The 14,649-nt window shown below is 33.8% G+C and overlaps 1 protein-coding gene across 19 annotated transcripts in view; it reads left to right on the top strand.

The window, feature by feature from the left end:
- RALGAPA1 (Ral GTPase activating protein catalytic subunit alpha 1) overlaps positions 1 to 14,649 on the top strand; it is a 233,500-nt gene that overhangs the window by 99,825 nt on the left and 119,026 nt on the right. For all 19 annotated transcript variants that reach the window (XM_019644706.1, XM_019644714.1, XM_019644710.1 and 16 more), the window contains 6 exons: positions 2,253 to 2,446; positions 2,691 to 2,789; positions 3,328 to 3,483; positions 4,866 to 4,994; positions 9,098 to 9,223; positions 12,551 to 12,609. In XM_019644706.1, the coding sequence (XP_019500251.1) occupies positions 2,253 to 2,446; positions 2,691 to 2,789; positions 3,328 to 3,483; positions 4,866 to 4,994; positions 9,098 to 9,223; positions 12,551 to 12,609 (763 nt within the window). The remainder of the gene's footprint in view (positions 1 to 2,252; positions 2,447 to 2,690; positions 2,790 to 3,327; positions 3,484 to 4,865; positions 4,995 to 9,097; positions 9,224 to 12,550; positions 12,610 to 14,649) is intronic.

The following is a 14,649-nucleotide window of genomic DNA, read 5'->3' on the forward strand; positions in this document are numbered from 1 at the left end:
CTGCTCAGCTCGGGCTGGACTCGAACTGCTGTTGCTCAGAGCTCAAACTCTTGAGCGAGCTCTTAACCAACTGAGCCACTAGGCCGGCCCTGTGTGTTGTATTTTCACCGATAGAATACCATTCACTTCCCAGAGGAGGAAATACATAATTTGGCATTATTATTCTTAATGTATCAGAAGAGCCAGATACACTGATCCACAGGAGAGAGTAGTAGCATTATCATTTGCAAACCAAGCTTTCAGTGAAACAATTGATCCCATCAGTAATTTTTTTATTTTGATTCTGCAAGTACATCAACTAAATTTAATTAAAAAGTAGGCCATCCAAATGAAGTATTTTTATTTTTAAGTAAATGTTAAAAAGTGACTAGGAAACCTTAGAAACTACAAATTTAAAAAAAGTTATTTTTGCCAAGTCCTACATGATGTATAATAATAAGCATCAGGATCAAAGGGCATTTTTTAAATACACCGAAACTTGGTCAAGGACATAGTTGATGAGATATTTACAATGAATAATATGAAATGCTAGTTTTCATTGGTAGTACAGCACATTTACTCTGACCAAAGGAAGAAATTTAAAGCCATATAATTTCTGGCCTTTTCTTTTTAAAAGGTACTCATTCTCTTAATATGAAATTACCTTGCAATTACATCACCCTAATTTTCTGGTTTGTGGGTTGTTTCTAACCTTTTCTTTCCTCCTTTGGTCTGCAGTTTTTTGTTTTCAGTTTTCTTCATGACATTTGGAAGAAACTTTAAACTGTTAAAAAAGTTGGAAGACTAGTAAAATGAATACCCATAGACCTTTCAGATAGATTCACAAGTTGTTAATATTTTGCCAGTTTATCTCTTTTTGTCTACATGTACATGCACACAAAAGAAATCTCATTGTCTGTTTTTTAAAATGTGTTTCTGCTGAGCGATTTAAGAGTGAATTGCAAATATCAGACCCTCCACACCTAAACACTTCAGCAAGAATGTCCTAAGAATAAGTGTACATTTCCTGCATGACCACAATATAATGGCCACATTCAGGATATTTAACATTGATATATCACTGCAATTTCAGTCCATAATTAATCCTTCAGTTGTCCAAATAATACCCTTTTTGGCTTCCTCACACCACCACCAGTCCAATCCAGGATTTAAAGAAGAATCACACATTGTTGCTTGCTTTGAAATCATTTAAAATTTTGCTAGCTTTACTTTGAGGAGAATAAGTTAGACACAAAGCAGTTGATTTATCACTGTATTATGAAGGGTTTGTAGAGAGAGGAGATGATAACAGTGATGGCTAAAGCTTCAGGTTTCTTTTTTGTTTTTTTTTGTTTCAGTGGGCTTACACCAGAAGCCTATTTTTTTATTGTTGTCAAAGACTAGCAGCTTTTTAATAATACAGTCAGTTATTGTATACTTTACATGGAAAGAGAAATAAAATAAAGGATGTACATATACTAAGAACAAACTTGTAAATTATCGGTACATTGAGATTTTATCAAGCTGGAAAAATCTGATTTTCTAATGATTTTGCCTTTTCCACCATATACATTGAATAGAATGATGGACTTTTTTTTTTAAGCTGGAGGAGACCTATAATGATATCCAGCTAAGCCATCTGTTTTACAGATAAAGAGATGTAGCCTTCGTGAGGTTATTAAATTACTTGTACATCACATAATTAGTGACAGAAATGACACTAGGATCCAAGGTTACCTATATGTCTTACATATAATCTTGCCAATATTAATAAACAAAAATAAAATTATGGAAATTTTACATTGTTTAAATTTTAGTAAAAATGTATATTTTTCCATGTCATTGTGATGTCCCTTTTAATGCTAGGTCTGACATAACTGAAATGTATTTCTTTGGAAGTTTTAACTACAAAGAAACAGGTTTATGAAAACTTCCTACAGGATCTGCCTTCAGCCAGAGATTTAGATGATACAACCTGAACTAGTTATTATGTAGAGTTTGTAGTTGTAAATATAATCTTAATATAAAAAATGAATTTCTGCATCTACATCATTTCCTTCTTACATAAATCTAGATAGAAGCACTATTGAATAAATAATTATTGCCATAATGAGCAATTATGAACTGGTGATGTTTTGACCTTATCAAAAAAACCTAATGCATATTGACATTTCTTTTATTCACTGTTATAGATATTTAAGATTGTTAATTCAACTCTTGTATGTTTTTATCAATTCTCTAGAAAACTCACATTTTTGTATTGTTTTCTATAGAAATCAGTGAATTTCCATCCGAATGCTGTAGTGTGATGGCAGGGGGTACTCTCACAGGATGGCATGCTGATGTTGCTACTGTAATGTGGCGAAGAATGCTAGGCATTTTGGGAGATGTCAACACTATTATGGATCCTGAAATACATGCTCAAGTTTTTGATTACCTCTGTGAACTTTGGCAGAATTTAGCTAAGGTAAAGAAGGAAAGTAAAATGCAGCATTAAGAAGTAGAAGCCTAAATAACTTGTCACCCTCCCCACCCCATCACCACCACCACCTTCTTACTATAAACTGGTGCCTGCCATGGTGAAGTCACTTAACCATGCTTAAATATGTAGTTAGTGGGAGATACTGGATTTGATCTCAAGCTTGAGGTAAAACAAATTGGAAGAGAGAACACTTTTCATAGGTTTGTTACATTTTATTTGAAAATTACAGATTAGAGATAACCTCGGCATTTCAACTGATAACCTGACCTCCCCTTCTCCACCAGTTTTGATTCCTCCACTGAGGATTCTTACACCTTGGCTTTTCAAGGTAAGCTTAATATATAAAAATATTAATTTAAAAGTTTCATATAGAAAACAAGTATGTAGTCAGTCAGTCTTAAAAATTTGGTAGATATTTGAGCTGTTGTATAGTCTTCTAGAGCACTTAGTTTTTAGTCATTAGGAGTTATATAGAGAAGAGAGTGGACATAGCAAAATTATTATACAGGCTGCATTATTTTAATTTATTTTTATAGAAAAAATTATGTTTTTATTGTTGTTAGGTGAAATATAAACCTTGAATTTGTGTCACAATATATAGGTACTTTAAATATGTACTTCTTTTAAATATCATTTGATATGTTTGGTGCATTTTCCTAAGTGAAACAGTGTATGGTTATTCATACCTACGTCATATCATTTTTAATGATAATAGTTTCAGTGATCCTGATATTTAGTTCAGTAAAGAAACGGCCAACATAGAAATAAATTAAAACAAATATATTGCTTGCTATATTCTAAAGTTTAAGTATTTAACAAACAGTATTTGTTTTGTGAGTATTAAAACCAACATCTTTTAATTGTAGGCAACCATGTTGACTGATAAATATAAACAAGGTAAATTACATGCTTATAAACTTATTTGTAATACAATGAAAAGAAGACAAGATGTTTCTCCAAATAGAGATTTTCTAACACATTTCTACAATATAATGCATTGTGGATTACTTCATATCGATCAGGTAAATTTATACACTTTCTTAATTCTTGAGTCTGTTGAACTCTTGACATTTAAGGCCTAGAATTAAAAATATTCCCTTTTGTAGTGGTTTATTTACAGGTTTTTTTCCATTTTATGATCTCATTTGTTTTTTGCTTAAAAAACATAGGTGAAAAACAAACTATTGTAATAGGGGATTGACTTGATTATTAAATACATTGTTCCTCTACTATAATACCAATCAGTTCACTTTTTGAAGAGATTAAACCACCCTTTGCTTAGGTTGACAGCATCTTTTTATGTCCTAATGTACTTGTTAGGTGTTTTGTAATTGTTACTTGATAATTGGCACTTGAGGCACATAGATTTACTCATCTAGTCATGTAGCAGTCAGAGGTTTTCTTCCACTCTAAGAATCACCACATCACATTTTCTTATTACCATATTGTGTAAGGATAGTGACAAGTATATTGACTTGGTGTTTTTATCAGTCACAATCATTACATTATATAGTCATAATTATATCTCTAGAATATTAATTCAGGGGTCTGGATCCTGGCCATGAAACTAAAAAGTGTGGGAAGTTGCAAATCTTAAGTAATGTAAACATTTTTATCGATTAAATGTCACTTGTGATTTATTTAGAGATCACTAAATATTAAATTATATATAAATTAATATATATAAAATATAAATTAATAAGATGATAATTATCTCTTTCTGAAAAATGAAAAAACTTACATTAATTAGAAATAATTACTTTACAGTGTTCTACCTTATAAACGTGTCTCAGATAAAACGACACTCTTAACTACTGGAAAAAGGACAGCTTTCATTTAAGATAAACCAGATTGAATAATACAACCTAATATACTGCATTCTCTTTATTCATTCACTCATGCCAAAGGCAAAGTGAATGAAGTAACCAAATTCCAAGAATATTCCCTCAAAAATGTCTATGTCTAGATTTCTGAGGCTAGATATTATCAAAGGACTTCAATTTATCTAAAAAAGAGAGAGAGAGAGAGAGAGAATATCTCCAGTTGCCATGTAACAGGTCATGCAACTTCAGAGATGAGAGTTAACACATGGAAGCAAATAGGCAACAGGAGGAACTACTCTGTAGGTCAGCTTTACAACACATGGGCCTTATATTTTTAACCCTCTGAAGCAAAGAGCCAACTTACTCTTTAGTGTGAAAAATGTGCTATATTGGTGTCAGTTAAACAAATGTTTTAACTTTGACAGAATATAATTCTAAGCATGGATTATTTAGAAGATCAGCCAGCATATAGTGATAACCTGTTTTATTATTTCATATGATGACTATTTTTAAGGATATTGATTAGCTGATACCCAAGATTACATTTGTGATATTTTCCCCCTTCTTTCCTTATTCCTAAGGATATTGTCAATACAATCATCAAGCACTGCTCACCTCAATTTTTTTCACTTGGTTTGCCTGGTGCCACAATGCTTATTATGGATTTTATTGTAGCAGCTGGCAGAGTGGCTTCTTCAGCTTTTCTCAATGTAAGTTTTCATTTCCTGTTCTTCATACTATAACAAATTGTAGTTAGCCAAGACTTAACTAACAAAGAACCAAAGGATACAAATATGACAATCTGATGTTCAGGAAAATTTACAGTTTAATTGGAATTGATTGCTTCTCCCACATTAAAAAAAAGGTAAATAAGAAATTCTGAAGTGTAAGAAAGTACTAAAATTAGTTGATGAATTTACCCAGCAGCTATAAAAATGGACTAAATCTGATAAGCAAAATAAAATTTTAAATTGAGGAAATTTAAGGAAATGGAGGGAAGAAAGTAAAGAAAGGGCAGTGTGCTATAGCAAAAGAAAAGAAAGAAACAGAGGCGTGTAACTCTAGGAGTTACGCTCAAGGAGTATACTCTACACACTAAAATACCATGGGAGGATTTTTCATACAGCTTTGGAGCTGTGAGACAGCGCCAAATAACTCAGTATAGTTGGAACATGTTCATGTATAAATGGCAGAGGTGAACTAAAGAGAAAGGCAGTAACTGTTTATAGTGCTAAAGAGATTAGATTTCATCCTAAGGAAAGAATGAATAACTGTTGAAGGATTTTAGGCAAGCAGTGACATGATGAAATGTGTAATTTAGAAAGATCGCTCATGAGCGAAGTATAAATGAGAAATAACAATTAACTGAAAGCCTACTAGAAAAAGCTAAGAGCATTTGGGAGAGAAAAACCAGTAACACTTGGCTAGTACCTTAAGCTTGAAAAACAGTTTAATGTACATATTTTCATTTATAAGCTTCAAAAGACCAACAGTGAATGAGGAGGAGTTCTGTTTGGGGCATAGTAAGCTGCCTGTTAGACTCCATGAGGAGATGTCAGGAGGGCCATTGCGTCTGTCAGTCAGGAGCTCAAAGGAGATGTTAGGACTGAAACTGTAAAGCTGGGAGACATTGGTTTATATAATAGATGGTATCGAAAGCTATGAAACTGGATGCAGTCACCTAGAGGAAATGTGCAAATAAGAGAAGAACCTGTATTTGTAGTCAGTTATTAATCCCTTTTCCCCAGTTCCTTGAGAACAGTGATCATGTCTTACTCATCTCATATCTCCAGGACCTAGCCCAGCATCACACTTACAGGTGTTTATTAATTGAACGTGTATGTTTTTATTCAGCACCTAGTATGCATTAAACATGGTGCTAAGCCCTTTTACGGTTATTAAACTGTTGTTTGCCCTTGTATACTAAGTGTTCCTTTGGGTGGAATACAGGATATAGAATAAATGTGATCAAACAACATACAGTCTGCTGCTGGGAAAATGTAAAAGTATATTAACAACTATAGAATATAGGACAACAAATAGATACCAAATAGGAAGAGCTTCGCATGTGGTTAAAAGCATGGAGTCTAGGCTTAGTCTGCCTGGGTTCAAATCCCAGCTCTGCCACTTATTAGCTGTGAGACCTTGTGCAACTTACTCCTTAATTTCTCTTGCTCAGTTTCTTCTAGGAGATAACCTTCCTATTAGGGTTATTGTATAAGGATTAAATTAATATTTAATGATGATTAATATTTGTAATATGGTTGGAACATGATATGACCCATATGTGCAATATGAGAGTTTGTTAAATAAAATAAAATAATTTGGTAATTCAGACAAAGAAGAGATCTTATTGATTAGGGATATCAGGGATGTTTCATGGAAAAGATACTTGAATACGTCCTTGAAAGAAAGATTCGTAGTATTTTTATAATGAAGATGAGGGATGGTATTCCAGGCAGAAGGAAACAGCACGAGTAAGCAAGGAATAACAAATAATCTGTTTTGTTTAGAAGCTAGTTGACCTAACTGGAGAGTAGTAGACAAAAAGAACAGAAAGGTACTTTAGATCCCCAGCTATCCAAAATGTGGTCTGCACACTGCAAACATTTGGCATGATCTGGGTGCTTGTTAGAAATGCAGAATTTCAGACCCCATCCCAGACCTACTGAAATAGAATATGCATTTTAACTATATTGTGAATGATTGATACAGACATTAAAGATTAGGAAGCACTGATTTAGACTACATTTTGGAAGGCCTTGAGTGCTAGGATTCAGATTTAAATGCTGTATTAGATAAACAGTTAAATTTTTTTAAGTAGGAGAAGAGATGATTAAATCTGTGCTTTGGGAATATTAAATAAGTATATTAATCAAAGAGTAGATTAAATGAAAGACAAACTAAAGATGGTAAACAAGTTACAAGGCTATTATCGTATTATCAGAGTACACAGATTATCAATCTCTTGGATACTGGGAAAACTTTAGAGAACTCAGAGGGGACTGATACATAAACTAATGTCATTTTTTTCAATTTACTATGAAAACTGTTACTGTTCAGTGGGCCAGTTATTCGACTAGTCAGTGTATTACCTGCAGCCTTTTTTCAAGGTTCTGCAGGAGAATTAAGCCCCAAGGTCCTTAGACATCCATTATGTGGCTGCATTTCCTTCCTGTGCATCTAGAAGGAGACTAGTTACATAACATCGTTGGGAAAATTTAGAAAAGAGCCATTTTCTGTTTTCTCTGGTTCATATGAGGAATACCTGTTGAGAAAGGCTACACAGGAAACCAAATAATTGCAGGAATCAAACCTGATACCCACATTACAAGGTTATGGACAGTCTTTTCCTCTGGATGATGTTGGCGATACATAGTCTAAATCTTTCTCTTTAGATTTCTATTTTAGATCCCATACATATCATCTTCCCTCTATTAATCACCCCCACCCCACCCCCTGCCAGGCAGATTACAAAGTAATTGATTAGTTTTTGCTTTTCTTAATTAAAATAACATTCCAGGTCTGCCCCCATTATATCCATATAACTGAACATTTCCAGTTTACCTTATTATCCACCTTTAAAGAAAACCCTTAGGTGATCTCTTTCATTAAGTATTGTTTTTTTTATCAATTTCATTTTTATAGGATAACTTACTTTATTTTATTTTTTTTATTTTTTTAGCTGAGCCATCCTGCCACCTGTTGGCAGCTCAGCGGCTGCTCAGCTCAGGCCATGAATGGAACTGGCAACCCTGTTGCTCAGGGCTCACACTCTTGAGCGAGCTCTTAACCAATTGAGCCACTCGGCCGGCTGTAGGATAACTTACTTTAAATTGGGATGGTGGCTATGAGCTTACCCTACTCCGTTATGCTGCTTTGCTGCCTTATATCTGTAAATCTAGATTATTTTTTAAAGACAGAAACGAGTTGTTATGTTGGAAATCATAATAGAGCACTACTCCACTGCCGCTATTATAGCATTTATTAACATGAGGAAATCCTTTGGAAGATAGGTTCTTGATTTATGTGAAGGGAAGTATTATATTTCTAATAGATCGTTTTAGCATTTTTGTTAGGTATTATTAAATATATAAATCAATTTGTAGGTATTTTAGTAAATCTGGCAATATGTTAGGTGGTATTGGTGTTTAGTAGACATGTAAGAATTCAGAAGAAAAAGAAATGTTCAGCGCTGATACTTCAGAAGTGGCTTAATACATCTAAGGAGAAAGATGAGAAGTCACCTTCATCTGCAGTCCAAGCATAAATTCTAATTTTGCTTTTAGTAAATACTATAGGCAATGCTTTCTCATACTCATAGTATCATAAAAACCACCTAGACTAGTGCCTGTTTCTTGAAGATGTAGTTAACATTTTCATCCTTATTTATTTTATTCATCCGTAGACAGTAACAAATATAACCTAGTGACTTCGAGTCATCTGCTCATTAGAACAATGTTATGATGTGCGAGTTGCCTTTAATATGAAAGTATTTATATTTTTCCTCAAAATTAAGGTAATTTTATGCTGTTAGCTAAGCTATATTCCTATTTATAGTCTTATTAACTGCGGCTAATTTCTGCTTATTAGCAGCTCATAAAGGAAAGCTCTGCTCTTTGTTGCATTTATTGAGAATAATTATGTGTAAACTGTAGATGAAAACCCGAATCTTTTTGTGTTTCCCCTTTCCTTTTTGAATTTTGTCATACTTGTTCACTTCCCTGTGTAATATGGTTAGGTGATAAAGTAAAATTTCTGATAATTTAATGACATAACTGCCTTTTAAAGATTTTTTAAATCGGATACATAGGCACCAAGAGTGGAAGCCCAAGTTCTTCTGGGGGCTTTGGTTTGCTTTCCCAACTTATATTGTGAACTACCTGCCCTCCACCCCAACATTCCTGACATTGCTGTGTCGCAGTTTACAGATGTTAAGGTAAGAAATCAGAATCTAAATTTTAGCATTTAAGTGATTGCATAATCATAATATATATTCAATAAAATTTATATTCTTTCTTTTCTTAGAAATCCACACAATTATTAAAGAACATTAGCCAACCATGCCCCTCAGGCACAGAGGGATATCCGTTAGGAGCATAGCGTTTTTTTGTGTTTATAACTGCTTTGTAAACATTTTCTTATTATTGAACCCACTCACATGTCAGTCCCTTAGGATTCATTCCTTCACTCACTGAATATTTATTGAAACATTCTGTCTGCCGGATACTGTGCTACTAATGTAAGGCTTCTAAGATTGAGATGGCACTAAACCTGCATATTTGACTCTTCCCTCTCCCAATTTCCCAATGTGATGAGTCAAACAAATGTAATGGAGTATTCTGTTCTGCTACAGGAAACTATGGGATTGGGGCTGGGAATCTATGCACCTGCAGCATTAACAGGCTTGAACTTCAGGAGATGGTGCAAAATTAAACAGTGACTGTATAATTGCTGATGGAACTTAACCTGATGTGAAACCTATAAAAAAAAAAAGGGAGAGAAAATAGTGTCTATATAATAGTTTATAAGCCTTTTTAAAAATTTTCAGTAAAAAATGGTGAAAAGTTGTTTTGTGCCTCTGTTTGAAGGGGAAGGTGTGACATGATCACCATCCTTAGTCCTCTGGACTCAGTAATTCTTAGACTAAGGTGGAGGAAAGTGGTGCGATTGGGTCTCCTAGTTAGGATAAAGGCAACTAGTGCCCTGGCCCCAACAGTGTGCCTGGTAGTGAATAATTCCGTCACTAAGTCAGGTCCTGTCTCTAACAGAATGCCCATGTATTCTTCAATTCCCAAGGGTTTAACAGCACCAAGTAGTGCCTGTTATAGTAATTGCCAAATGGTCTCTGCGTTTGACCTGAATTGGTCCCCAGAATTAGATGGGAAGAGAAAGAGACATTATAGCTCCTCAGAAGTCATGCTGATGATTTTTTTTTTTAAGTTTTGCTTTCTCTGAAAGTTTTTTTTAATTCAGTTTTCATCAGGAATGTTGCATATACTTTTCATACCACCATATTTCTCTTTGCAACGTTTATCACCCTTGTAATTACTTGTTCGGTGTCTGATTTATGCTTCAGACAAACTCCACAAAGCCTTATTTACTGCCAAATCCTCATAGCTTAACATGCTGGTTGGCATGTAGTATATACTCAGAAAACATTTGTTAAACAGGTGAACTTCACTTATACATAAAATTTTATGGGTCAATGTAAATTTACCCTGACACTTAGTAAAAACTGTACAGATTGACCTATGGTCATCAGGGGTATAATAGCTTTGGTTTCTTTTACTTTTCAGAATACCCTGAAGATTAAGGCTAGGTAATAGTTTTAATTTGCTTATGCAGTTTTGTGTTTGTTGGGGGTTAGCCTAGCCTAGTTCATACGACCTGCATTTCACAGTGGCCTTATTCTCCACTGGCCATTGTATAGGCAGTAATGGCTGAAGTAATTTAAAAATACAAAACACCCTTTTTTGGGGGGCGGGGAGTGGGGGAATGCCTCCAAAATGAGAACTAATTCTAATGACAAAGAAAGCAAAAAGCCTAATAAAGTGATGATTATTCTTAGTCAGAAAAATGAATATTTAAGGGAAAAGTTATATGCTGTAGTGGTCATATTTAATTTTCACGTTTTTGCTGAAACCAGTTTCCCATGTACTCTATTAAACTGTGGCCACATAGCCACATGGAACCTACCTACCATGCTGTTTTTCGGTTCTAGGCTTTTGAAAATTCATGTCCTTGTGCCTAAAGCATCATTATATAGATCTGGTCTCTTCTTGCCTCTCTTAATCACCTCAAATGCACATAATCATAGTCCTTGACCTTGATCATTCGTCAAAATCCTGTTTATCTAAGACCCTTTTGTGAAGTCTTCTATGACTTATCCAGGTTTAGCTATATGTTCACATAGAACCTTGTACACATCATCTTGTGCTTTAATTATTTACAGATCTGCCTCCCTCCATAGATTGTAAACATAAGGAAAAGTGCTGTGTCTTAACCCTCTATTTCCAGCACGTAAGACAGGGCCTATTACATAGAACGCTCTTGTACTTAAATAATAGATATCTTTCAAGTACATATTAATTGCCAGCCATTGGGCTAGATAAGTTTACAAAGATAAGAAGAGGTTTACTCCTCTTAAGGAGCTTACAACCTATCAAGCTGATCAGTGCTTATTGAATGAATGAATGAAGTTTTTAAAAGGAATAGACAGAAGCATCAAACCTAGTGGCATTCTTGCTCTCTTCTTAGCCACTATAGTATTTGACCCTGTTATGTCTATCCTTCCTAAATTTCTTCAACTTTGACTTATGTTGCACAGATCTATCCTGATTTATTTACTTCTATCTGTGACTCCTTCGTAGACTAGTTTTCTTTCCTTGACTGCTAAACATAAACTCACTACAAGATCCTCTCTTTGGATAATTTCTCTTTACTCTCCCTCTAGAATATTTTATTCATTTACATCATTTTAACTATGATCTAGCTCTTATTCCAAAACTCACACATTATCATGCTTTACAAATTATTGAAGAAGAGTAGGCTTGCTTTTAAATAATATTTCTCAAAGTTTTGAAAAGATATTTATACCTTTGAGCTATTAAGCCTGCTTTAATTATTTTATGCTGATCTTTTTATTACTCTTCTAATCTGGAAAAAAATGTATTTTTTTTGAACATGCATTTGGTTATAAATTTCAGAAATTGTCTTAGTCTGTTTGGGTTGCTATAACAAAAATACCACAGACTGGGGAGCTTGTAAACGACAGAAACTTATTTCTCATGGCTCTGGAGACTCAGAAGTCGAAGATCAAGGCTCCAGCATAGTCACATTCTGGTGGGGGCCCTCTTTGTGGGTCTTAGCCTATGTCTTCTCTGTGTGTCCTCACAAGGTACAAGGACCAGAGAGCTCTGTGGGATCTCTTTTGTATGATCATTAATCTCATTATTAAAGGCTCCACCCTCATGACCTAATCACCTTCTAATACCATCATCTCTGGGGGTTAGAATTTCAACATATGAATTTGGGGGGAACAGATACTCAGACCATACCATTGTTTTATTTATTAAGCTAATTTTATTAATAATATTCTACTCTATTGAAAGTATGTATGTGAGAAACAAAGACTTTTATTTCACTATTGTATCCCTAGTACTTGGCACAGTGCCTGGGCCCATAGTATCCATTTATTAAATATTTATTAAATGAATGAATGAAATCTTAGTCATTGCTACTAACGATTTCCCCCTTATTTTAGGAACTTATAATCAAAACTGTATTAAGCTCAGCAAGAGATGAACCTTCTGGTCCTGCACGGTAGGTCAAATATTCTTAAGGCTTGATACAACTATTCTGTGTTTGCAGTCTTATTTTACAAGTTGAATTATTAGTCCAGATTATTTCAGATTCACAAAAGCTTTTCTGAATTACAAATTTAAATTATTTGGATAATTAGATACTTACTTTTTTTGTGATTTAAATATGAACCTTCTTTCATTAAAAAGAAATAAAATCCTAGTCACCCTTTTCACTATCTTTACTCTCTGTATCTAAAATGATTTCTTCTCATTTTATTTTACGTATATTTTACTTTTCCTTCAGATATTTGTCACTGTCTCTTTCGCAGTACCTTGAAATGTAGTGGTAGTTACTCAATGGATGTTTCTTCAATTGAATTAAAATAAAATTTTTATTGTACAAAGTAATATATCTAAGAAAATAGTACATGTTAATATTTATAAATATTTGATCAGGACATTTAAAAAATAGAATATAAATAATAAGATTTTAGAAAGTTTTCCTTTTTAAATGTCTTATTAAGAAGTGAGAACTGTTGCATTTTCTGTTTTACTAAGCCTTTCCCAAAAAGGTTGAGATTTAAATCAGCCATTTGCCAATAACACTCCATGTTTCTTCTTTTCCCCAAAATATCATTAATTCATATTTTCTATTTCTTGAAGCTAAGTCTAATAGTATGTCATTAGCTTCAATAGTAGTCTGTGCTACTACTCCTCTGACCTACATCTCTGCAAAGCTTCTTGTTTTCCAATCATCTACACATTTTTTTACCTAAGGTTCATTAAAGTACAGATCATGGCTTTGACCATTTGGATTCTGATTCTAACTTAAATGTCTTCTTTTTATAGCAACTAAAAGTAATGTAAAATGAGCAGTTTGCTTAAATGAGACATAGCTCCAGCTTTTTAATTCAATTGCATATTTTTCTCATAATAGCCAAGTTAATTTAAAACAAATCTCTTTGAGTAAATTCTTTTTTTTTCATCTTAATACTAGACAACTACTCCAGAAAACAACATTGTCTTTTCTGGTATTCCATATTTTCATTTCTGGTAGCTTTACCCTCAAATTGGATGATTCTCAATATTTTCAGCATTTTCTATGTTAATAATAGCAACCTTTTAAATTTACAAGGATTTTCCTATAGTATTGTTGTATTCCTCATCACAATTCTAAGAAATTAATGGAATCATCATTATTCTTCCAATTTTGCTATCAAAAAACTGATCATTTAGAAAGCTAACATTTATTAAGCCCCTTCTGTGTACCAGAAACTGTTCTAAACACTTCATTACCTCATTTAATTTTTGCAACAACTCTAGGAGATAAGTACAATTATTATCTCCGTTTGATAGGAGCCCAGAAGATTTAAATAATCTTCCCTGTCACCCAGAAATGGCCGGGCCATGATTAAAACCCTGGTAGTTTGTCTTCAGAGGCTTATTAGCTACATGAATAATAAATGGCTGAACTAGATTTGAACCTAGAGCTTCAGGTTCTAGATTTCCTGCCTTTTTTTTTTTTTTAAGCTACATTGCCTCTCAAGTAAAGAGCATTGAAGCCTAAAACATAGGTTCCCAGAAGTAGACTTGGGAGTCATTAACACAATAGCTTAATAGTATGAAGAGTATAGGAAAGTCCCAGAAGTTGAACATAATCATTTTCTAAATGTGTTTTCTGTACCTTTCAGGAATGTGAGGTCTTAGAAGCTTATACCCAAAAATCCTACTAGGAGCTGATTGGGAATAATCTAGATTATTTTGATGTCTTGAGGAATGTAGGAAACTGCACACATACACCCCCACCCCGACCTTATCTCCCTCTGTTACAAAAAACAAAACAAAAACCAAACTGTACTCCCAGCCTCTGCCTTTACTAAGCCATATCTATAGAGAGCTTTCCTTCATTTTACGGTTTAATATTACTTTAGGATTACAACTCTTTGTACTGCTAACCCTAAAACTTGTTTATTTAGATTTATAAATATTACCTAAGATTTATGAGTAGATAATAATAGGGAGGAAATAAAGCAGTAGGCTTCACTTAGAAGACTTTCCG

The sequence above is a fragment of the Hipposideros armiger genome, unplaced genomic scaffold (assembly GCF_001890085.2).
Source record: "Hipposideros armiger isolate ML-2016 unplaced genomic scaffold, ASM189008v1 scaffold_90, whole genome shotgun sequence".
Lineage (NCBI taxonomy): Eukaryota > Metazoa > Chordata > Mammalia > Chiroptera > Hipposideridae > Hipposideros > Hipposideros armiger.